General features: G+C 44.5%; 2 protein-coding genes across 4 annotated transcripts in view; one reads left to right on the top strand and one right to left on the bottom strand.

The window, feature by feature from the left end:
- Positions 1-3,758, bottom strand: orai1b (ORAI calcium release-activated calcium modulator 1b). Its single transcript, XM_036529321.1, has 2 exons — positions 3,401-3,758; positions 1-1,768 (listed from the first exon to the last, which is right to left on the bottom strand). The coding sequence occupies exons 1-2, from the start codon at positions 3,512-3,514 to the stop codon at positions 1,202-1,204; spliced, it is 681 nt and encodes a 226-aa protein (XP_036385214.1). The 5' UTR covers positions 3,515-3,758; the 3' UTR covers positions 1-1,201.
- Positions 3,759-4,569: 811 nt separating this feature from the next.
- The window catches only part of LOC118777802 (lysine-specific demethylase 2B), a 31,781-nt gene continuing 10,451 nt past the window's right edge, over positions 4,570-25,899 (top strand). For all 3 annotated transcript variants that reach the window (XM_036528968.1, XM_036528969.1, XM_036528967.1), the window contains exons 1-12: positions 4,570-4,915; positions 5,665-5,809; positions 6,291-6,369; positions 6,512-6,558; positions 10,088-10,266; positions 10,464-10,570; positions 12,795-12,888; positions 14,267-14,420; positions 15,081-15,196; positions 15,998-16,124; positions 17,214-17,584; positions 17,815-17,901. In XM_036528968.1, the coding sequence (XP_036384861.1) occupies positions 4,883-4,915; positions 5,665-5,809; positions 6,291-6,369; positions 6,512-6,558; positions 10,088-10,266; positions 10,464-10,570; positions 12,795-12,888; positions 14,267-14,420; positions 15,081-15,196; positions 15,998-16,124; positions 17,214-17,584; positions 17,815-17,901 (1,539 nt within the window). In that variant the 5' untranslated portion in view covers positions 4,570-4,882. The remainder of the gene's footprint in view (positions 4,916-5,664; positions 5,810-6,290; positions 6,370-6,511; positions 6,559-10,087; positions 10,267-10,463; positions 10,571-12,794; positions 12,889-14,266; positions 14,421-15,080; positions 15,197-15,997; positions 16,125-17,213; positions 17,585-17,814; positions 17,902-25,899) is intronic.

The raw sequence follows: 25,899 nt of genomic DNA, 5'->3' as shown, positions 1-25,899 counted from the left end.
TCCACAGTATAAAATATTTAAATTCAAATATAGACAACATCTTGGCTTGTTTAATTTAAATGCACTATATTCAAACAAACTGCATAGAAAGTCTGGAAATTATAGAAATGTACTACTGACACTACCGAACACAGACCAAACCCTGGTCAAATTTATATCGAAAATGCACTGAATCTTTGGTACAAACAGTACTTATAATTACACTGTACTTAAATCATGTAACTTACAGTTTCATATGGCACTAAACCACTGCATCAACTCCAGACAAAAACTTGACTTCTAGTTGAGATTCTCTAGTAACACACCTGTTTTATCAGCTTTAGCATTATACGGCTAAACTATAAGAGTGGGTTGCCCTGGAGCCACAATTTCATTTAATTTGGATACAAATATGTTTAATCTTAAATGAGTTGACCATGGCCAAATTATATCAATGGGTCAACCAATGACAAAAATTGAGGAAATGGAGCATTTAAAAATCAATTAAACTGACCTAATGTAAGTGATAGGAGAGTGAGGCATAATAAGCTCCAAAGCTTGTGGACTGCTCACAAGCATGTATTATTAATCACTGATATGTTTGACGACATGAAATCTTTTCCACAGCATAACACCATGATTGACTGAAATTGGTGAGTTACCGATAACACCACATAGTTACAGTCAGGGGGCTTGATGAGACCATCATCCTGAGGTGTAGGTGAAGGCCGTTTGTTTGAGTATTTAATGGAGAGCAAAAGCAAACATTAATATATTATGTCCTGGACCTTTTCACTACAGTTTAAACAGTTCAAGCCATTTAGTAAAAGAAATAACACAAATATGTTTTTTTTTTTTTTTTTACTTTCACCCCAGTCATTTTTCAAAGTTCTTCTTCGGCACAGCTCAAGCTCACACTACCTAGCTGTGTCTGGGGGAAAACAAACTTTACATTCAATTTCTTAAAAAAAAAAGAAGCATGCTTTAAAGTAGTCATTTTCTTAACCATTCCTACAGTATTTGCACTCAAGTGTTTTAAAAATACATCTACGTAAATATCTAAAACTCCCCCAAAAGCAGCACAACAGTGACATTTTAAAAATTACTAAGCAATGAAACATTCCCTTTTCTACGTACATGCATTGAGAAAGAAAAAAAGTGACTTGTCCGTCAAAACACAGAGTCTTAAAAAGGATTTTCAGGGTAACAAGCATGTGCCTCGTTATGGGAAGTTGGCAGGGGGGGACATGTTGGGGGCCTCAGCCCTTTGGTCCAGCTCGTCCTGAAGCCGGGTCAGGTTGGACAGCTCCTCTAGCTCTTCAAACTGCCGATCCGTCTTGTGGCTGACGAGCGAGCGATAGAAGTGCACAGCGAAGACGATGAACACCAGGCCGAAGGGCACCATGATGGCGGTGGAGGTGATGGCGGCCGCCACGCCCTCCGAGATGGTGTCGTTCTTGCGGTCCTGCTGCGCAGTGCGCGGCTTGATGGGGAGGAACTTGACCCAACAGAGCAGCACCACCTCGGCCAGGAAAAGAAGGGTGCCGATGACGGTGGAGAAGGCCCAGGCCAGCTCGATGTGGTGGTGCATGCGCTCGTGGGGCGACTCGCGCACCGAGTTGAGGTTGTGCACATTGCTGACGGCCTCGATGTTGGGCAGGATGCAGGTGCTAACCATCAGGGCGAACAGATGCACAGCCACCAGCACGGTGGTGCAAGCGCTGAAAGCAATCAGCAGACCTGGTGGGTACTCGTCGTTCCTCTCCAGTTGCACCTCCACCATCGCCACCTGAGAAACAGCACCAAGGACATGCTTTGCAATAGGGCTTACAAACCACCATGGGGTGGTTTATGAGTGTCTCCAGGACCCAATTCTGTGGCCAAACAGCAGTAAAAATATCACTGTTTGTCCATTTTACTACAGTAATCTGGCTTGTCATACACAACACTGATGTATCATCGCCTAGGAAGAGTGAGAGACAGGTTACTATATAGCATTTACACCATTTGCCACACTGAAATCTGTTTACACCACCTCAAGCACCATTTCAAAGGATGTGGGGTGGGGATGTAAGTGAAGTGCTTGGTCCTTAATTTAGAGCACAACACCAACCACAATAACAAAGCAGAACAGACTATACATCACAATTTCCCAGTCCTGGTGCTCAGGAGCGGTGGTTTTGCTGTTTTGCTCCACAGTACAAAGTTAATTATATCTGATGGCACTCGTAACTGAACACTGTAAAGGTGCAGTTGTGACTTGTGATTAGCCTGTAAATTTGATTAGACTATTTATTTTAGCTTTGAGGTTTTTTTTAATAAAAAAACGGGAAACGCAAAGATCAAAGGCAGTTTTCACCGTGTAACAAATTGAACAGTTCCGTTTGTCAAAGCAGTACACGTTTTGTTAAATTTCAGAGGCGGAGAATGGCAGAACTCAATCTTGCGTTAAAGGCGTAAATAGGTCATATTCGCAAGCGTCTTCCAAAAACTCACTCCGGCGCAACGGCACCATCGCGCCAACAGCAAAATGCAGCACTGCTGCCCGCAGTGCAATATTCACTTAGAAGCGCAGGGTGAGCGAGACAGCTGTGCCATCCTATTACAAAAAAAAAAAAAATTCGTCTTGCTTCATTGGAGGATACTGCTGAGCTGGTGGAAGGTAAATAACTAAACCATGCGCAGACCTCAATAACCAAAAAGACAGACTGATGCAACTATCATTGTGCTCTACATACCCCTTCAACGCCCAAAGCATAATGATGATCATTTTTGTTGCAAGAAGCTGCAAAATCTCAAATGAAACAGCATCCCGTCGCTATCGACACAAAAAATGTCGCAATATGAAACGGCCAGTTTTATAGCCACAGTTTAGGTAGTGGCTTCAGTTCTGACATCACGGGGTTACACTGCTGCAGAATCCCAACAAGTAGTTATTACTGGTCAAGCTGTCATTAACATATTCCCTACACAAAGGATCCGATAATTTACATGTTACCTGTTGCTAACAAAGAACACACCCAGAAAAACTACATTTAAAAAGTACATACTTTAGATAAGACAAATTTCAAGATACTCTAAAAGGCACGTTCGTCTCGAGACTTCAAAGCAGTCCACAAGTCGAAAACACGCAAGGAATTGCCAGGCCTGCTTTTATCTTTGGGGTATTAGTAAACAGAATACACATCTAATTAGCTACCTTAAAAGGCATAATGATTAATATAACTGGCGTTAATTATCTATTTAAACCAAAAACGTTCATTCACATCACCCACTACAGTACACAAGAAATGACCAACAGCCTCAATCCAAACTTCTAAAGTGAAGCGCAGACCTCACCCGCAAAATGCATGCGACTTACCAAACACACATAAATGCAGCGAGCTAGCTACCAAATTTAATACAACCACATCGAACCTACCATAGCGAAACCCGAGAGAAGAGCTGATGTCCGACTGGAAGCCTTGAGCTTCGCTCGGCTTAAGTACAACTTCCTCCAGGACAGAGCCTGCAGGGAGTGCTCGTTCAGACTCATCGCGCACTCTTTGCGAGGACCGCGGCTACACTTCTCTTCAATGCAGCCGTTGGATTCGCTTCACACGACTGTCTTCCTTTCCTCGGAAGAACGGCGAGGGGTGTTGTGTCATTGGAGTGGATGCAATGTCGCTTGTTTCATCTGCTTTGCATAAAGCGCGCGGCCCCTGCAACTTTTTTTTCACCTGCAAACGGCACAGGTTTCGTTCTGCTGTCGAGACACTTTCTCAGGAAACTGCACCCTGAATTTCCCATAAGTCAATGCGGTAGAGTGCCGTATACTTAACACTCCGCCTTCAATGGGCAAAGGCAGTAGTGATGGTTGGTTTGTATGCGATTCTGTAATTCGCGTTACAATAACAAATACGCGTTACGCTGCTGTAGTATCTCAGCGGCGATCCTGGATGAAGTACATACCACAGCAGAAAAAAAAACAGTTTTCAGGGCCTTTGTGTGTACTGTAAGCATGCCTCTCGAGATAGTACTGTTTAACTGCTAGATTGAGGTGGTGTGGTCATTATACTGCAAACGAATGTCAGTGACTGGGGCTCATACAAAAAGCCATCCCATACATCCAGCAATATGCAACTCGACCAATTTGAGAAACTAACTGACAATTTGGAGAAAGCAATTAGTAAACGTCAATATATAAGTTCTGGATGCAAGGGGGGTAGTGAATGCTGCAAGCTTCAGCCGCACTGTTTATTTTAAAATTAAGGTTAAGTATAAAATTTGTACCCCGGGGAAAAAAAAAACATCCGGTCTCACTCAAACACATCCTTAGTGTTTAGTTATTATTTCTGTAAAAATAAATTATACCCAGCCAGGTGGACTACTACTTAGACATTTCACACCGGGGTAAAAAAAAATGACTACGTAACTATTTCTCAACGTAAATTTTTCCAGTGCTATTTGGATATTTACTCACTCACTAAATGAGATAGGGCATGGAACGTACACGATCACTCATCACACACACATACACATACACAGACACACACTCACACACACACACAACAGCTGCAGCGCGTGCGTGCAAGATGTTGCAGACTCGTGACCAAGGCAGAAGAAAAAAGAATAACGCTTAACGTTATTTTAAGATTGTTTTATTGGATCAATCGTCTGAATAGGTTTCTTCTCGTTTTGAGGAAAGAGTAACGTGGAGATGAAGGATTAAACTTCTGCATAAAGATGACGCATGACGTTTTCTAACAATGTTTTGATTCTCTCGGGCGTGACGTCAGCCAGTACTACACAAAAATGGTTCCTACTTAGTTTTGATTCGGAAAGCAAAGTGATTTCTAACTTTAAATGTGGCATTTTCGGGAAAATGAAGGGCTAAACGAGTAAACTGGCGACAGCTCCAAACATGGAGGCGTGTGCTGAACCTGGACGCAGACTGGTGTGTAGCTTTTCCCTATCCTTTTATCGCTAGCCTTGGACAGGGGCATAAAGTAGAAGAAATCGGTATTGTTTAAAGCATTTCGGTATTCGAAACAAAATATTTACGTTTCATTAGCCTTTAACGCTGTGACGGTAATGCGTACGTTTCATGTCGTTATGCACATTTAAATTGCACTGGATTTAATTACAGCAACATTGTTCATTACAAAGAACCTGACGGTGTGGATGCACATATTGTTTTTAAGATTTGGACCTGCCCCGCAGGAATCATTGCCTGGGGACTTTTGGCACCTCATGTCTGGGAAAATAATGAAGCAATAAATATGCAGTCTACTTGATTTGAGGACCGCGATGTGTATTAAAAAATACCCGACCCGTGTCTGTAATGAATACTAGAAGGCCTACAAGTTATATTTATGCAAATGCTATGCATGTGAATGTGTATTGTCATTTAAGACGCCGCAGCACGTGTAAACGAGAGACAGTTGTTACGTTATTGTTTTGGTCGTGCGGGGCACTGGATGTGTACGTGTGGAGATGCACTGCATGGTTATTGTGTGATAGTGAAATGGGTTTAGCTGGATGACATTTCTAACATATGGGAAAACAAAATGAGGAATTTTAATATATTAATATTATAGCGTATTATTTATCCTTACCACAAACAACAGTAACTACAAGATAGAACTGTAATGCAAAAGTTTGGTTTCTGTTGTGACCTATTTGTTTTTTAACTTTCATAAACAGCGCTCCATCTGTAGGAGAATGTACGACGAAAATGAAGATTTATCCGACGTGGAGGAAATTGCAAATATTAGAGGCTTTAACTTGGAAGAGAAGCTTGTAAGCGAATCCTATAATACTAACTATGTGAGGCAGATGGATGGAAAAGGTAAATGTGATTTTATTCGATTTCATTCATAAAAGCAAGAATCACCACGACACCACGATCTTCAGCTCCGCATCGCTGTGCAGTCGAATACTCAAAGTCAAACTCGCAGTTTAGATTTTCCCGCCTGAGACGGGGAATCAGGTGCTTAGTGGACCAGTGCGGGTTAGAGGACAATGTGCCAACTGTCGTTACTTTAAAGTTCACCCCATTTTGTACTTACTTATTGGAAGCTTAGACACCTTTATGAGTGTGACTGTTTTGTATAGACGAGCTTATATTAAATTAATAACTGAATCGAGTACGAGTTGTCTTCGTGATACTTCACCAAACTCAACTAGCTCTGACCATAAGTCGTTCCAGGCATTACAAACGATTGTTAATTAACCCAAACATATTAAGATTAAAATATTTGCGATCAAAACAGTGCGATCATAATGCATGTAAGTGCTTGTGTCTTACGGCCTTGATTTATGATTTGCAGATTTCACCTATGAATACGTGCAGAGAGAGGCGCTCCGTTGCCCCCTTATTTTTAAAACCAAAGATGGACTGGGAATCAGGTAATACTGACATGGAGAAAACACATTTTCTCACACATTTGCGCAATAGCCTACCACATGTACATGGCGGTTGTTCATATATTTGGTCAATGATTCCCATTTTGAAAACATGTTCTTATACCGTTTCCTCTCTTTAATCTAGAATGCCAGATCCGGATTTTACTGTCAGTGAAATTAAAGGATTGGTTGGTAAGTACACTAATAATCTGATGTTGATGTTATATGTTATCATTATGTAGATAGTACATAGCTTACATATGTTAACATTTTCCCTGTGAACATTCAGTCATTTTATATTGTTTTACAGTGATGTATAGTTACCATTACCTTTTGAGGACTCAGGTTTTGTTCTCCTTCTTGTTTGAAATACAGAAGTGCGTCATGTTTATGTTTCAATATATTAGCTTCTGAGACTGTAAAGTTGAGATCTGAAAGCCCAAAAGAAGAATATAGTTATTAATAGGAACCGAGTTCAAAGTCAGCTGTAGATGTGAGGATGTTTTGGAAGAATGGCATCTGGTATGAGGTAGAAGGAGCAGGTGAAACATATCTAGTGTAATTGAGTAATGGGGCTCCATTTGGTAAGCACTGTGTGAATTCAGTCTTACTGTGGTGTATTTTTCCAAGAGCTTTGATTATGTGAATTCTGAATTAAAGTGATTCTGTCAGCACAAAGCTGTAGGATAACCATTGCTGGATGGCTTTTAAGGGTTTATATTGGAATAAAGATTTAGATCATTTGTCAAGGTCACACAGACTCCTTCTCTGATGTGTGTTTATTTAATCATATTGTTAGGAAGCAAAATGACCAAAACAAATGAGGAACTGCTATGTTGTTGAGTTTTGTTAAGACTGCACAATTGGACCACGGATGAAACTGTAGCAAATTGTATCAAATTGGATACAAATATAGATAGGGCCACCATCATAAGATTATATAATCTGAGAAAACATAACTGAACAATACATACAAGAAACTCAGTTTGGACTGCCAGTGGTATATGGTGCACTTTTTAGAAAATATATTTTATGTGATGGTTACTTTAACCCAGGTTATAATCTAAAACCTGGTATATGTGAACAACAGTCCTCAGTTGACCTGTATCCTTGTGTACTCTTGCTTAAACTGTTTTACGTGACCAGGTTTTAAAGCATGTAGCACCTGATCTGATGCATCAAAACCCAATTGAATGGAGCAGTGGCTCCAGACAAGCAGCAAGGGTTGTGTTGTGGAGCGGTGGCAGCTCTGCTGTCAATGATGTCACATCCTGTTCTGGGGGCAGGCGAGAGTGGTGTGAATGGAAAGGCTGGTTGTGGTGCAGTGCAGACAGGAAGCTGTATTAGAGTAATACGTGGGTGCAGCTGGGGTTCAGAGCTCTCACTGTCACCTCTTCATAGTGCAGGGTCTCTGCTGTAGAAAGCGAGAGGAATAACCTCCCTCGAGGGCACAAATTTAAGCAAAAACTGCAAATAAAAATTAACATACAGCGTAATACTGCAACTAGTTACTTACACCTTACAGTTTGAGTCATACTGCATGTTGGTCAACAGTCATCAGAACCAACATTTTCATCGAAACCGTATTACACTTGAAATATTGACCGGGTTTTAGAAAACCTTGATATGTGTTTAGCGTATGTTTAACTATGTTTAGCATACCAGAAGTTTGTCAGTCTTTGCACCACAGTTTTTAGATATAGCTGTAGAGCATGTCACTGCTGCTTGTATAAAGTGGCATTAACTCTGACTGTATGTTTGAACGTACAGTTTATGTGATTATTAATTTGCCAAATGGCTTTGTTGAGGGAAAGCATCATGGTGATTCTCTCTCTCTCACACACACAAACACACACACACACACACACTGATGATAGTGAGCATGCTGTCTGCGGTGTGTGGTACTACATACACTGGTCCAGCTGCACTGCTTAGTCTGGATTAGAGTCAGTAATGACCGTGATTACTCATTCAGTTCAATGTGCTGCAGTCTGTGTATATTATAACTGCATTGTTTCATACAGCTGGGGGGGGGGGGGGGACTTTGTGCTTTGCAGATTGGAATATTTAATTTTGGGGGCTGCAGAATGCTGTAACATGGTCATAATAGTTAGGTTCATGAAGGAAGTACTGTAATTCAGGATATGACAGGGCAGATCTGATTCTGTTCAGAAAATGCAGCAGAGAGGGAAATGAAACCAAGACACCTTTTCATGCATGCTTGCTCCATTGACCTCGAATGACCCCTTTTACGAGAGAATACTTCCGGAGTGTGTGCGGCAACGGCTCGCTCAGGGGTCTGGAGGTGAGCGCGCCAAGCGCTGCAGCCATGGCTATTGGATTTGCTTTTTTCCTGTTTCCTGTGTGGGGTGCAGAGGGGGCGGTGAGCCGCTGAGGCTGGCTGGTGCAGACAGCTGTCCAAATGACCCAGCATCCTCTGCGCAGCTGCTGGGGTGGCGCAGAAAGATGAGGGCGTTGTGTGGGACATCAGAAATGAAATGAAACATCCCACCTGGTGTCCGTGTCCTCCGGCGTGTACTTCTCGTGGTACATTTCAGCCACACTGTGATAAGAACACGCCCACCTTCCCCCCCACTTCCACTGCATCTCTGAAAGCTGCTGAAGTGATGGGCGCTTTCACTGTCACATTCGCACCAGAAGTGTGAAACGGCCTGCACCTGTACAGCCCGCATCCCACTGCCTCTACAGCCACGTCTGTACCGCGGCGCTCCTCCCTGAATTGAGACTCTGTTTCTGACACTGCAGTGGTTCTTCTTGAAGGTTGCACAAGGAGAATTTTATATGAGCTCGTGTGTGAACCCGCCTCGTTTGCTGTATGAGTTGCTCGTGCACGGGCAGGCTTTGGGTACAGAATCCAGATGCTTGAATTCTCCTCAGGCAGAGCTACTTCTTCTCAGTGTTTTGTGACAGCGGCAGGGGAAGGATATCAGTGGAAATCAGCACAGTGATTTCCACACATAGTTTTCATTGTGACAGGGCCGTACAGTCCTGTGATCTAAGCAGTGTTATCACCTTGTGAGGGCTTGCCCAGTGTCCTTTGACACAGCGTGAGCTGGATTATTGCTCTGATGATGTCTGGCCTTGTGGTTGCAGTCTGGACAGGGGTTTATTTGACCTGCTGCTCTGATCGAGTCAATGTGATTACAGGTAGGATAAAAGAACAAATGCACTTTGCCACACAGAGTAAAGGAACAGCAAGGGATGTGAGTGCCATCTGGTGGTGATAGTCAGAAATATCAGCTATCATGTAAAGTCCTGAACTAAAGTGTATTTTCCACTCAGATTCAGTTGAGACATTTTGGAGATTTTGTAGTTAAATTTCAGCCGTAAATTCAAACAGCTGTTTTTATTACGGTACTTAAGCACATCAATACATATTAAGTAATCAGTGAAGTTAAAGGTACATTTTTTTTTAAGAGTAGAGGAAAATGTAACGGTCACCTAACAATGAAGGCAAAGCCCACTAACCCTTCGATCCAGTCTGAGCTGCAGTGTATGTGCACTGAAGGATGTGTTATGGATTATTTCCGTGTAAAATGACAAGTTCATTAATATACTCCGCAGCAAAAGTGTATGCTAAATAAAGGCAGTGCCTGTGAATCCTCAAGTTTTGAAGAATGAATGTGTGGGAGTTCATACTGTAAGTGTTAGTGGGCGTGTTTTACTACTTGTGAGTTGTATGTTCTGTGTGTTTGTGTAGGCAGCCGGCGAGCGGTGGATGTCATGGACGCCAGCACTCAGAAGGGTTCGGAGATGAGCATGGCACAGTTCGTCCGCTACTACGAGACCCCGGAGGAGGAGCGCGACAAACTCTTCAACGTTATCAGCCTGGAGTTCAGCCACACCAAGCTGGAGAACCTCATCAAGAGGCCCACGGTGGTGAGAGCAGCATGCCTTTCAGGGTTAGGCCACCTGCATGAACAGCCGGCACGAAGAGACTGCAAAAGCGAAAGACAAAAAAAAAAAGTTTCCTCTCTTACTGGCGTCTTTCATGCTGCAGGTGGAATGGTCGTGACCGCATTTTGTGGCGCAGGTGGGATCTCTGTGACCGTGTTTCTCTGTGTTTTGTGTGGCAGGTGGATTTGGTGGACTGGGTCGACAACGTGTGGCCACGTCACCTGAAGGAGAGCCAGACTGAAGCCACTAATGTCATCTCAGAGATGAAATACCCCAAAGTCCAGAAGTAAGTGCCATTTTAAGCTTTGCAGGCTTAGAATTCTGAACAAGCATTCAGAATGTTCCAGCTGGTATTCCTTAGTCTTAATCATGATTTTAGTGATGTGTAAAACATTGCAGACTGGAAGCATACCCCACTGTTCAGTGGAAAGGAGTGCAGACGTTGTGTAGAAATTTGTGTATGAGGCTCTTTGAAATGAATCTGCGTACGCCCTTCTGAATGCTCCAATTTGCTGTGTCCATTTGCTGTCAGGCCCTTAGCCAGATACATGTGTCCATTCCGTCACATGCAGTGTCCTGCTGACCACAGGACTGTATACCAGCGGTTCCCAAAATTTATTGTGAAATTGTTTGTCATTTGCCCCCTTTTTCACCCAACTTCAGTTGTCACAAATGATGCATTTAAGCATGAGGCCATGGCAACAACAAACACTGAACCTGCTCGTAGCACGGGGCAAGGTGCATGCAATCCTCAAATGCACACATACGTATGCCTATGGAAACTATTTTCTGCGCTGTAAGTCCCACAGAGCGCCAAGGGACAAATGCCATTGGAGCATAGGCGCGTCCTCCTGATGCTGTGTGAGTAACTCGTTAGTGCCCACCCAAGGCGCTGAGAGAGGAGCAACAAGGGGACCCTGGCCAAGCTATCCACCCCCATCCCCAGAAGCCAATTTGTTAAGCTGATGTGGGCTCCTGGTCATTGTAGGCAAATGACATGGTTGGTTTTGAACCTGGGTTGCTGTGCGTCAATGTGTGTGAGGTATGATTGGCAGCTTTTAATCACCATTATTGAGTGGGGTTAAAATGATCAGAGAGGTGGAATCAGCCTGATGTGTTCCTGGTGGAGTGAGGGAAGAGGAGGTGGACCTGAGTGAGGGTCAGATGCTGTGAAAGACCCTAGGGCACGCTGGGGGGCGGGGGGGCTGCCATGCGTGCGTGTGACACTGTGCTAGAGCCGAGACAGGTTTGTGGTCATGGTAACGATGCTGCACATCCCTCCTACTCTCTCTGGTGGTTGCTAGGCAGCAGAGCTCCTTCGAATTTGAGGTCTCTTCCCCACAGGCTGCAGCAGATGCTCAGTGAACCCTACTCAGCCAATCAGGAGCTGACATAGCGTACACACCCAAGGCGTTCCCTCTCCTTTTCTAGCTCTTGCTCTCTCTCTCTCTCTCACTCTCTCCCTCTCTCACTCTCTCATTCTCTCTCTGTTTCTCTCTCCCCCTTGTCTCTTTATCTCTCTCTCACTCTCTCCCTTTCTCTCTGTCTCTCCCTTGTACTCTCTCTCTCTCTCACACACTTTTTTCTCTGCTTCCCTTTCCTCCTCTTCCTCTCCTTCTTTTTCCCTTTCTCCCTCTTTCTGTCTCTCTCTCTCCTTTTATGTGTTCCCATCATTGAGAGAGTCCAGAGTGGGAAGTAAAGCATGGAGCTGGATCCCTGCATCAGTGGCTTAGTCTGGACTTAACACAGGCGGTGTACAGGAGGGGAGGTGCTGGTCGGAGGTTGGTTTCAGTCCTCCTCTCTAACAATGGCAGGGATTTATGGATGGGAAAAGTTTACGGATAGCTCCAGCAGCTGGTGGGGTGCCGTCTGCTGAGAGCTTGCTGGGGTGCAGTGCAGCTTTAGGGAGGGGTGTATGAGTGTGTGTGTTCATGCATTTATGTCTGAGTGTGCATTTGTTCAGGTATGTGAATGTCAGTGAAATTATGAATGGACACCTTACACATACCTATGGAGATGTACAGTGACGTGTGTGAGCTGGACAGAGTGTCAGGTTACACTCGCAACGCACTGGTTGTTCTTGTGTATAAACTACACGCCTTCCTGTTTTGGTCCGGCCCCTTCAGACAGAGCAGACACCTTGTCACATGAAATTCCATGCTACATACCATCACATTGACCTTGTGACCAGGATCCTCTGTTGTAAACGGTGCTGCTTCAGTTTAGATCAGGTTGATGTGCTCTCTGTGGTGTTTCAACAAACACACCTTTATTCCTCCTCCTCCTCCTTTCCTGCACACTATTAAGCGTGTGTCCATTACAAACGACCACGGCAAATGTGGCTGCCATGGCGACCCGCAGTCCCATGTAGGTCACCGGTTTTTCTGTCCAGTTCCCCAATTAAATGTAACGGATTGGAACATGATTGTCGCATGTTGTGTGATTTGAAAACAAAAGGAAAAGAAAGTGTGGTTTATAATGCTTTTCCCTGTGCCCCCCCCCCCATTCAGGTACTGTCTGATGAGTGTGAAAGGCTGCTACACAGATTTTCACATTGACTTTGGGGGAACATCTGTCTGGTACCACGTCCACAGGGGAAGGAAGGTGAGTGCTCTCTAGCTCTCTCTGTCTTTTTCTTGTTGTCTCTCTCTCTCTCTCTCTCTCTCTCTCTCTCTCTGCTGTTCCAGCTCATTCTGAAAGCCCATTGGAGCAGTAGTTCTGTGTACAGGACTTGATTTGTAATCCAAAGTTTGCAGGTTCAGTTCCCCAGGTTGGTAAGGACTACAGTATTTTTGAGCAAGGCCCTTAGGCAAGTGCAGCGAGCAACCAACCACCCTGACAAGTTTAGTAATGTGCAGTCCTTTCAAGGGTTTTAATTTTGTCTGTTATGTTAATATTGTTCCCCCTAGAAATTATGTCAAATTATTCCTCATAACATTCTTGTAACCCCCATCTCCCCTCATTCTCACAAAGCTAATTTGACAGTGGTAACTGAAGATCAGCAACCTTTCGTTTACGAGTCTTGCTCCTTACCACTATGCTACACTGCTGCCCCTGCTAACCTGCTTGATGTTTAGGTTAAAATCTTGAGGGTGCCTGATGATTGGATGAAAGTCTTGGGGGCATTAGAAATGTGACACTTTGCACCTTTTGCACCACTTTGCACATTTTGTGTTGGCCGGCCCCACTGGCGTAAATATCGATGGTGCAACCGGTGCAGTGCACCGGGGCCCAGAAGCTATCAGGGGCCCATGTAGGAAGGTGATTTTTTGCTGCTTTACTATTGTAGGTGGGCCCTCTCGCACATTGACCGTTTCACGCAGTCTTCAAAGTAACCATTCATGATATCAACTAAAATTACTTGTAATTGTGATGGCTATATATACCACCTTGACTATAACACTTACTGTTTTGAATCATAGGTTATTCTTATGTATATTTATTTGTCCTTATTGAAATGTTCCAAAACTGCATGTTTCATTAAAAATAAATATTATTTGTACCCACCACTTATTTAATTTGGTTGCTTTCTTCTCAAAAGTTACAAAGGAAGAAGGCTTGCTGGGAAATGCTAGTTTGTTTCTCCAATGACCTTGCTCCCAGTCATTTGTGATAACTTGTGTGGACGTTGTGGTGTCAATTTTTTCTCAGCGGTTCAGCCTTTTAGCAAGAAGCAAGTGTTCTTCAGCAAATGGATGATAAATTAGAAGCATAAGTAATGTTTAGCAAGCCCAAACAAAAAAATGGCGCTCAAAAGAGGAAGGAAAAAAAGAGAAGAGGATGGGGGGGGCAGGGGAGACAAGACAAAATATTTGCACCGGGGCCAATCACAATTATGTTATGCTACAGGCCAGCCCACACAAAATATTCTAAACCACTGTTTTGTGAAGGGGTCACTCTTCCAACCCCTGGTCTGTAGAAGTACAGTCCAGACAGCAGGCTCTGGTCCTCATCCCCCTCTCTGTCCTTCCTCCTTTCCCAGGTGTTCTGGCTGGTGCCTCCCACCCCTCATAACCTGTCAATGTACGAAGACTGGGTCCTGTCGGGGAAGCAGAGCGATGTCTTCCTGGGGGACCGAGCCGATGGATGCCAGAGAGTGGAGCTCAAGCAGGGCTACACATTCTTCATCCCCTCAGGTGAGCTGGCCAGCCCACAACACACCACACTGCTCTGACACGTGAACTGTTTCTGTCTGTCTGTCTGTGCCCTTGTATGTCTGTCTCACATGGCTGAGCTGAGCATTGTCATGTGAAATGAACAATGTGCCTTGGACTATAAGTACTGCTTCAGTTACTATCTACTGACTACTAGGTCATTGCAAGAAGTAACAACAGAATGAGATTAACATACATATATTTTCAAAAACTGTTTAACAATAATATGGGTGTAAACCAAAGAAACATTACTGTTTTGAACTGAAGAACTGAACCTGCCTCGACATTATGGCAGATTACATTGTATGATGAGAAGAGGGCAACGGTATCTACTGTAATCAGACAGGCTGATGGTGACACCCTCTCCTAGGTGTTTGCTGAAGCACCAGTCGAATGGGTTGATGATGAGGTTATGCCACTCCTCTTCCCAGCAGGGTACTGCTGTAGTTACAACACCAAGGAAGCGTATGCATGTTGTGTAAAATCCCAAAAAATGTGTTGAGCTCAGGATGCCTTACCTTACAGCCAAGCTACAGGGTAATTGTCTGTATACAGAGCTGATACCGGCATCCTCTGGTGGTGAAGGCTGCATCCAGCCGTGGGCTTAAAGCGCCCCCCGGTGACACGAGACTCTTGTTTCAGGCTGGATCCATGCTGTCTACACACCGGAGGACACGCTGGTGTTTGGAGGCAACATCCTTCACAGCTTCAACATCCCCATGCAGCTCAACATTTATGAGATCGAGAACCGAACAAAGGTAGGGACAGACTCTCCTCGAGCCCTCCCCCTGCTGTCAGTGTACTTACCCATGTAATGATAACCTCCATTTAGAGAATAAACAGCTTGATGTCCCCTGGCTTAATATCTACCGGCGCATTATAGACCAAGTATGGTTTATAAGACTTGTGAAAGTGTTTTGTCACTGGCTGTTTATTAAACCTTGCTTTGGCTGCACAGACATGGGCTTATTGACAGCTGTTCTATAACCCTGTTTTATAATAGTGCTTCTATCACTGGGCTGACTGTTATTGATGGTGAGGGATATTGTTAATACTCTGTTGTAATTGTGATTAAGGTGTAATTGGTGCTGTAAATACAGATGTATTGGTGCTAAGGCAATGTTGGTACACGGGTATAATTGTGATTAAGGTGTAATTGGCCCTGTAAACAGGGAAATTGGATCAAAATAGACCCTTGAAATGGACACTTGAAAGGGTGTTAGAAGATTGTATTTGAATTAATTATCTTATGCCTGCATGCAATGCTGAAGGTTTATAGATTTTTCAAATATTGGGAGCGACACCATAACCAAGAGACAGGGTAGGAGTCGATGAGGGCAGTTTCTACAGACTTTGCGATCACTTTTTATCTGCCCTGACCTTGCCATGTCAGGGTTGCCAGCTCTAACACACTCAACACTGACATGGGAGGAAGGGTTCCACAGTGCGACACTGGCAGCCTGGCCGTCTCAGTATTTGCACTTTAGAATGTTGAGGCTTAGCTGTAATGATGATGCCCAGAAAGGACTGTTGATTCAGATCTGCACTGTCCGTTCCAGGTTCGTGCCAAATTTCGCTATCCCTTCTACTATGAGATGTGCTGGTACGTGCTGGAGAGATATGTGCACTGCCTAACCAGACGCTCCCATCTGAGTAAAGACTTCCGCAAGGAATCCTTGGTAAATGGTAAGAAAGTGGTGTTGCTTGAAGCCCCCAGGGTTCTTTGTAGTCCTCACAAATGATTGAGCATATATTCATCCTTGAAAGTGTCTTGAGATACCCCACCCACCGAACATAAGGCCAGTTGTATGTGCCGTGTGTGAGTGGGGAAGTAATCTATTAGTTTTTTCAAGTACTACTGCCTTTCTCTCACACTCATTGTTTATAACTCTTCACTGCGGCTGGAAGCAGCCCTATACCTCATAACGTCGCTCACTAACTCACAGACTCTCACCTTTCCTCAGTGTCTCATTTACTCACTCTCACTCGATGACCCGGCTGTTTTTGCTCACTCATTCACTACCTCACTCACTCACCTCACCTTCCCTGCTCACTCACAGGCACTCTGAGTGAGTGAGAGGCCTCTCCAGTAAAGGATGCTAGAAGGTGAAACAGTCTTGGGAGCAGAGTTTTCGAAGATGCTCCTGCTTTATAACCATGTGAACTCATGGGTCGATTCAATGTGTTGCTAAGCTTTTAGCCACATTGACATTGAAAGAGAGACCAAAACATTGACATTGAAAGAGAGGCCAAACCCAGACCTGTTATTTGTCACTTTCCAATGTGTAGCTATGGCTAAATCCTTTGCATATACAGAAGGGGGCGTAAGAATAGATCGAATTGCCTACCTTAAGTCCCATATCAGTTGAATTGTTTTGCAGTTGTAGTGCTTGTATAATTATTGGTTTTCTTTGCTTCCCAAGACATGTTCAAATTAGTCGGTCACCTTCACAAAGCGACAGCATTTGACAGGTCCAGGAAGGGCGTAAATTACAGTGTACTGAAACTGGTATAAAATGAGCAGAATAGTGCTGCCTGCTGAAAGTGATTACATGATAAGAGCTTCAGAGGGAGCAGCGGGCCCCCACAGCCATCTCTGCTGTGGGGGCCCCCACAGCCTCACTGTTTAGTCCTTTACCAGTGTCCTTCACGTGTAGGGAAAACTGAAAATAGGAAAGGTGCGGGTCCTACTTCATGGGGAGAGGTCACTTTGCACAGATCTGACTCCAGACCTGTGTGTTTTACTCCCTTTGTCTTCCTCCTCCTCTTCCTCAGACACTGAGAGGAAGGTTAGCAGTGACAGCTCGCGCGCTGACATGGAGGATGACTCCAGTGAGACAGCGGCACAGGACGAGCGTGGAGAGAGGGCCCCCTGCCCTCTGAAACACGCCCAATCCAACCTCAACGATTCTGACGACAACTCCACCCCCGCTCCCGCCCCCTCTGTCCCTGCGGCCCCCCGGGACCCCCCCAGAACTCCCTCTGAGTCACCGGTGTCAGAGCCCGTGGGCAGGTGGATCCACCTGACGCAGTTTGAGCTGAAGGGGCTCAAGGCCCTCGTGGAGAAGCTGGAGTCACTCCCCGAAAACAAGAAGAGTGTCCCGCAGGGCATTGAAGACCCCCAGGCTTTGCTGGAGGACATGAAGGTCAGATCCATGTTCACCCAGTCACTGTGTTATCGTTCACTCATTCACCAGTTACATTCAGTCACATTCATTCACATCTGTTGTAGTGTAGCACAGTATTACTATATGGGAATGGCACAGCAGCAGAGCAGTGTTATATGAGAGTAGTACAATAGGGGAGTAGTGATTTATAACTCTAAAGAGACTGTGAGGCTCTTGGTTCTTTAACCCTTTCCCTGCTGTGCTTGCAGGTGGTTCTGAAAGAGCATGCTGATGATGACCCCCAGCTGGCCGTCACTGGTGTCCCTGTGGTGTGCTGGCCCAAGAAGTCCGTCAAGGTGAGACTGCGAGAACTTGCCCGTTTGCACCTTAAATGTCAGTTTGATTCTGCCGTTTGGTGCACACAGGAGAAGCTGGTTTTTCTTTTTTCCCTCACACTTGGCATAGCTAGCAATGCTGAAATACTGTTGCAGTGGAACACTCAGTACATCCTTATTATGTCATTGTCTCTGTACTGCTGCACATCTGGCTTGGACGCGTTCACTTGCGAAAAGTCACTGTTGTCTTTGGATTCTGAAGTTAATGCCTTTAACTCAGATGTCAGTGATTTATGGAAGAAAGGGAGTTTTCAAGACACAATTCAAATGTGATGTAGTTTGGGTTGTATGTGTCATGCCTATTTCAACCGTCATTTTTGGGAAAGAATGATGACGGTCAGTCAATGCAGTAGTTGAGATATTTACTTTATGTTCCTTGTATGTAGCAAGATTCTGTTTCTAAATGTCTTGCTGTCACTGCTGCTACTGCTGCATCTGTCTGTAGTCCGAACTACGCAGATACATGTGGAATAAAAAACAAACCGTGCAGCTTCAACCATGATGTGGATTTAACTAGGTATTTAACTAGAAATTCTGGTGACTCAGAATACTTGGTAATTATGGTCACTGGTGTCAGAAAACAGTTAGCAGGAATATAAATAAAGCATCAGTGTTTGTCTCATCCAGGAAATGACCTAAGATTCAGGTGCATTAAACTCTCCTGCCAATCTCAGAGGGGAAAGGGAAGTAAGATACTAGATTTGTGAAGGCTCTCTTTGCAAAATCTGAGGGTGAAACGCAATGTGTTCAGAATTGCAGGATGGCAGTGTAGCGTGGTGGTAAAGAGCAGGACTCAACCGAAAGGTTGCTGGTTTGATTTCCCACTGCGGCACTGCTGTTGTACCCTTGGGCAAGGCACTTAACCCACAATTGCCTCAGTATCCAGCTGTGTAAATGGGTAACATGTAAAAAATTGTAACTGTCACTCTGATCAGATAAGAGTGTCTGCTAATTGCCAATAATGTAATGTAATGTAATGTAATGTAATTTTGGCTGAACTGACAGACACTTATGGAGACTCTTTAGCTGGAGCCTCCATTACCAAAATTTTTTTGTTAGAATGGCAATGATTAAGGTCTGGTGAGGACATAGTTAGGTAATGCCTTAAACAGAGAGTGTAAGGTCTGATCTGTGTAGAGTTCTGCGTAAATGGGTTGAGTAGCTAAGTGTGTTGGCGTTGCCGGGTAAGGTCAGGCTTGAGCAGGAACCGCCAGGCCACACTCCTTTTGTTTCTTGGTGTGTTATAGTGTGATGGGGGGGTCTCTTTGTGTGACACAGCTGTCCCCAGCTATTGATATGCAAATGAGGGCATAATGTGCTGATGAAAAGGGGGAGGGGTATGATTTTTAAAAAAGACAAATAAAGCTGAATGTAGCTCAGGCGCTTGGCCACACAGTGGGGCCTGATGGCAAAATTCCTGCCCTCTCTGCTCCACAGACAGAAAGTTGCACACAGAATGAAAAAGCTGATTCATTCAATCATCTGTTAGAAGAGTATGTATTCACCTGGATATGCTTGTTGCTTTGCCCTCTCGGCGTGTGTGTGTTGTGATTCAGTGATTTCAGTGACTGTGCTTTCATTTTACTGCTTTGGTCACACACCAGATATAGTAAATGGATTGTTTTTAATCTGATTCCAAACTGAAAGTCTCCCTTTTTCTGCTGAAATGTGATTCAGGGCCTCTGTGTTTGTCTGATGAAAGGACAGGGTGCTTTCCTGCCATTGGAATGGGGAAATTACTCGTACTTTTCCCGCTAGCGTGGGACTGGTCAAGGAAAAAAAAAACGAAAGCATGGCATAGCTGTAGGGGCTCCAAGGCCACAGCAATCCAGCCCAGAGCAATGGATGTCCTGTGCCTGAGTGTGTGTAGGCAGGAAGCTGGCAGACATGTTCAGTTATACAGAGAGTGGGAACTGAAAAGACGCCAGTAACATGAAACCAAACTGATTTTCAAGGGAAGTCGTCCCCCTCCCCCTCCATACCTTCCCTGGTTAATGTGGAGCATGTAAGTACAGCTGATTCTGAGACTCCTTTGTGAGAGCCTTTTGTAATCAGACACCATCTGCTTCTCCATTGGCTGCCCACCGCCCCCCCATTTATGAGCTGTGAGCCATTCTTGTGTATGTGTGTGTGTGTGTGTGTGTGAGTGTGTGTGCGCGCGTGTGCGGGAGCAGCTGCTCTCCCCTGCGGGGGGGAGGGGCTCAGGGAGGCAGCGGTATCTGGAGTGGTGCGGCCCTCTCTGCAGCCATGTCAGTGAGCCGTTTGCCGGAGTGACTATGAGAGCGCCGTGGCCATGTCGCTGAGCACCGATGATGACGAGCACGACTCGGACGCAGAGCAGGTTAGCGCTTCCACCGCTGTGGAGCCACATTCCACAGACTGGGGCCGCTTTTACTATCGTTTGCTTTGTGACCTGCTAAAAGGGAAATGCTCTGTGTGTGTGTGTGTGTGTGTGTGTGTGGTTGTGCGCGCAAGTGTGAGTGTTAGTGCGCGTGCATGTCTGTGTGTCTCTGTTTAACGCATCTAGCTAACGGAATCTTATCAATGTAGTAAAAAACAGGCTGTGTGTGTCTATGTGAGGGTAGGGAATGTAAGTGAAGCTTACTGTTGCAGTGAGAAACCTTGCATGGGTGTGTGTGTGTGTGTGCGTGTGTGCGTGCGCGAGTATTGCTTTTTGTATGAGGGTATCTTGTTGCTGTAAGAAAGCCTCTGTGGTCACACATGACTCTGTGTGTTTGTGTGCATGTGGTTGTCTCTGTCCTTAGGGCAACAGCCAGTTATTCCAGAACAAAAAAGCAAGAGGTATTTTGTCTTTTCAAATTCTTATAATCCAGTGCCACAATGTGTGTGTCTGTAATTGTGTAAGTGTGTTGTGAATTTAGAAATGTTGCCAGATTATGGAATTCTGGATATTTTGTGGTGCTTGTGGTGCCAGAACATTATAGTTTCCTGCTGGGTTTGCTTGCTTTCCCCACTGCCTGAATGCTTCCAGTTCTGTGATGTGTGTGATGCTGGTGCTTGCCTCTGCTCTCTTTTGCTGTAGTGAGTGCTTATAAACTGAGTGTGATTCTGGCTCTTTAGTGGACTCTCTCATGCACAGCAGCGTATTCAGGGACTGTTTATGTTTATGAATTTCAGTCTGCCTCCAGGCACATTGTGTTCTGTGCTGTATCTGTCAAAATGAGATGATTGGCGGAGGAATAAACACTGATTATTAGTCATGTCCTGTGACAAAGATCCGCAGTGTAGTGCGTGTGTTATTTGTGTGTAGTGATGTGTTTGTGTGTGTGTGTGTGTGCACGCGCGCAGGGCAGCAGTGTGGCTGGTAAGGAGAAGGGCTCATAATGCAAAAAAAATGACACTTCAATTCCCTTATGGACCACTGATGGTGTACCCTTTGGCATGGTAGCCCAAATTGCATCAGTAAATATACAAATATTCAATAAATATGGATAACATGTAAAAGTTGCCATCTATGTTAAGTCCCTCTAGATGAGAGTGTCTGCTAAGCAAACGTGATGCGATGTATTGTGTGTGTTGGGCAACATGACAGCACACGTGAGGGAATTAGTCATGTTCTCCTTCACTTGCAGCACAGCGAGAGAACATCGCACATGAATGTTAAACCTCTGTGTTCAGTCAGCTGGAAACTTTCCACCCAAAATGTAAACCTTTTGTCAAGACAGAGATCAGTTGGTAGAACAGGTTTTCTGATCAAGCACGTGCTGTTTCCGCCGTGTTCAGAATGTTTTCTGCTGATCAGTTGGTGTTGTGGAATTACTGGTGTAACTCTGCGACTGGTGTAACTGGCTTTTGTTTTCAAGGTCGCTACACTAGTGTTGTAACGCTGTTCTGAATTATACACGCAGTTCTGCAAACACATATTCTGCACACAATTATGGGAATGAGGCAGAAGCAAAGTGTACATTTATTGAAGACCATTGCTTTGTTTCCTCATACTTTAAAAGAGAGTGTTTTGTGTGTGTGTGTGTGTGTGTGTACGGGATGTTCTGGGGAAAAAGGCAAAGGCGTCTGGCGGTCTTTCCGAACACCAGAAGGACACAGCAAACGTTGACATTTCCTTCCTTCACTTGCGTTGCTTCTGGTGACCTCATTGAGTTCTCTCCCACACATTCTGTACCCTCCCGAGTCACGGGGAACTTGTTCCACACATCCACAGAAGGGCAGCAGGCACACCGTCCCTTTAAGAGGGTCAGAGGTGAGCCTGCTGAATGAGAGTGGGGGAGGGGCAGAGGTGGGGGCAAATCCGGGAGCTTCAGAGGTTTTCGCAGAGGTTCTGTTCCCTCTCTTACCTTGGGCCTGTGAGACTGGCCCGGCCATTCCCAGGCAGCCGGCAGCTATTCTGATGCCCTGCTCCATCATCTCTTAAGTTTTACCCACTATGAAGGGTTTCAACCCCCACGCCTTTAGTCTCTGGGGAATTCCACTTTAGCAAATCTAAAAGCACTGGCTACTTTTGCATACTCAGTGGCCCCAGCTGTTCAACTGAAGCATCGCTGTTTTCGATTGAACCCCTGTCCCCCGTGTCCAGAACTGGACTGCATTTAAGAATTCAGAACCTAAGGAAAGCAGCGGTTTAGAAGCAGGGATTCTCAAACTCCAGCTGGTCAAGGCCATAGTAATCATCAGCGCCCTGTCTGTGCTTGTCTCCCACACTCCAGAGAGCTATAGTACACAACAGTGCTGGAAACACACAGGCATCACTTCACATGCTGTGCAGCTTGAGAGCTGTGGAGTCACAGTTGGTGCTTGCAGTTGTTCTGTGTAATTACTTTCACCTTGTTTTATGCAAGGCTTGAATTTAGTCATGCAGCTGCCAGCCCTAAGTAAGAATCTGAAGTGAGATCAAAAAATGTTTGTGTACTTCCATCAAACTCCGTGGAACCTGTCAGTTTGAAACTGCTGGGGAAGGACAGTAGCAAGGATTACACCTTTCCAGGTCTACTGAAGTTAATACAGTGGTCACAGCACAGTTACCAAGGACAGTAAAATGGTGTCATTTTATGCAATTCATTTTTTGCATGATTTGACATGGAAAATATTTTCAGTGTTTAAGTAATTAGTATGAGATACTAAGTTCACTGTATCCATATAATTTTTTTGTACATTTGTATTACATGCAGTCAGGAGCCCAGAGGACTCTTAAAAGCAGAGGTTTTAAAATAGCATCAGTATAGGAATGATTTTGTTCCATTATTTTGATGACTGCATATAGCTGATTCTTATTTCAGTATTTAAGCAATATGTACTGCTTACATAAATGATTTACATGGAAGGGGTGGTGTAGAGTTTAGACTGGCATCTGACTGGCATCACTATAGGGCCCATCCAAAACCACAATAGCACCTGGATCTGTTTTTTTTTTATTCTGTACCTGCAGTATTTGCTTGGCGTAGCGTGTTATATTGCACACAAGCGGTCACACAGAATCCAAACTGAAATTTGGCACCTGCTTGTTGAGCCTTTGATCCCGGTGTAGTGTTTGACCAGAGTGGCCAGTTATACAGTGCAGCGTTTCATAAAAAGAGTGTCCCTCAAGGCTACAAGTGCTCTGCCCTTCCTGGAAATCCAGAGCTAACATCTGGGTTACCAGCCCAGTCCTTACTCAATCTATCCTCCAACCTGCCCTACTGTCTGCCCCCTCACCTACACTACCTATACTCCCTTTGCCACACACACACAGACACACACACACACGCACACACATACACACACACACGCCCTGCCTCTTTACCCGCTGCGCCTCCTGATTGCGCTGCATGGATCCTCTTTTCTGTCTTCCTGCTGCCAGTCGCTCTCCGCTAATCCCTCGGCCACAGACCCTGAGAGCCCAGCAGAGCTTATAACTGCCCTCAATATCCTGCATAATCCTGTGTGTCGCCTGAGCTGCGGTCCCTGCCGATATGGCTCTGTATCATCACACGTCCAGAGCGTAACAAAGGCCCACCTGACGGCCAGCAGTCCAGGAGGTTCGGGTAGTTCACTGTCGACATCTGTGAGATTATTACTTGCATTAGAAGGTATAGTAGTAGTAGCAGTAGTAGTTGCATTAGTACATTCATATGTATGTCTGCGTTGAGGACTCAGTGCTTTTGAGCTCCAAGTTACCAAAGTCTGATCAGGAAATTCACTTATAAAACTTCTGTGTGTGATTACAGCGCATTATTCATTCACTTTGCAGATTCCTTTATCCTCGGAGACGTCCACAGATTAGACTTTTCCTATTTATCGATTAATATAGAAGTGACCTCCCTCAATGGGCACTGCAGCAGTGCCTCACCTGGAAATATAACCTTTGACACTAGGGTCAGGAGTGCTCATGTGGTATCATGTCTGTTTACTGGATTCCTGAGCTGATGTTGGAGAGAGAGCCGGTGTTGGCATGTACTGCCTATTCCTTTGAGGTTATCTGAAATAGTTGCCTCTTAACTAGTGACTCAAGCCAGAACGCAGGCGCTTTTGTGGTAAAAGCTCTGTGTCTGGTTCAGATTGGGAATGGTTTATAGTAAACCTAAGCCCAGATGACCCCGGTTTAAATGAAAACAGAATTCTGCTTGTATAATTACAACACGGAAAAGAAAACAGGAATCCAGAATGTCTTAGGACCTGTTTAATAGCTTTACTGAAAATAGATGCTGATTGGCAAGTTCTTCAAATCAGTGCTTTAAAGGGAGGTGTGCAGAGGTTGCCAAGAAAATTATGACATTTCATTGATGAATGCAGTATGCATTTTTATTTAGAAAATGCTGAGTTGCAGATTCTTTATGATTTTTGTTTCATAAAACATAGATATTTTCCCATTAATGCAGCACGATAATGAGTGCCTGTGTCGAACAGCATTTCCATATGCTGGAAACACATGCAGGCCATATTTCATAAACAGATGAAAAAGTCTGCCACGTAATACAATGCTTAACCCTGTACAGGGCAAAGGGACCCATTTTGCTTTTAGAATCCTGCTTAAAATAACCCAAAATCTCTCCCAAACCTGACATCTTGAATTTGAGCCTTGTGCTCTTAACCCAAGCCACCTTGCTGACCACTCACTCATTTAGTGTTGTGTAGATCTTTCAATAGGCCTTTTTAGGCCTATGTTGTTTGGCTCTGTAATAGCTCTAGAAACTGTACATGCTTTTACAAGTAAGATTATGTAAGGTCCTCACCTGACCTGTGCTGTGTGAGAGAGCGCAGCGAGCCCTGTGCTATGTTTGAGAGCACAGGCTGTGGGCTGCTGTTGATCTGAAGCTATACTGTACACATACTCAACCCTCAAGATGCCCTGGGGAAGAGAGATGCTGATCTCCTTAATGTAGGATTAAATACCCTGAAACATTACAGATAAACATCCCCAAACCTTTCCTGAACCATTCCTAACATGAAAAAAAGCATCACCTTACTATCCTCAAACTATCCCAAAGCCACCTGCAGGCTGTTCACCTCTCCTTCTCTGGTGTTGTTTCCGTTATTGACCTGCTACATGCTGTGATGTCAGACATCTGTGCTTTATGGTACCCATTTCTCAGGACCTGTTTGTACGGCTACGTTTTTTTTTTCCTTTTTCTTTTTCCCTCCAGTTAGCATGGAGAGCCTCTGGTGTATGGTCAGCATGTGGAAGATGGGAACTGTCTCACAGTGATTTTGGATAACTTCAGACTAGAATTGACTTTTGGCACTGGAATTTATCAACTAAATAAATTGGGAATGTTTTAAAATCATAAGGGTAGTGATATATAATAGTAACATTTCATACGTTTCAGATAATTAGTTGTACAAAATCATTGAACTGTTGCATGAGCAAGGCGTGCCTTCGGGTTATTGGTGATTGCGTTTTGTCGGGAGTCTTGCCAGTGATTTATCAAATGAGTTTAGGCTTGCTTGAGTTAAACATGACTTAGGTTACTCCCATGCCTGGGAACAACAGACACATTCCTCCTTTCT

Source organism: Megalops cyprinoides, chromosome 5 (assembly GCF_013368585.1).
Source record: "Megalops cyprinoides isolate fMegCyp1 chromosome 5, fMegCyp1.pri, whole genome shotgun sequence".
NCBI lineage: Eukaryota > Metazoa > Chordata > Actinopteri > Elopiformes > Megalopidae > Megalops > Megalops cyprinoides.
This window is presented reverse-complemented; position numbering and strand designations above follow the sequence as displayed.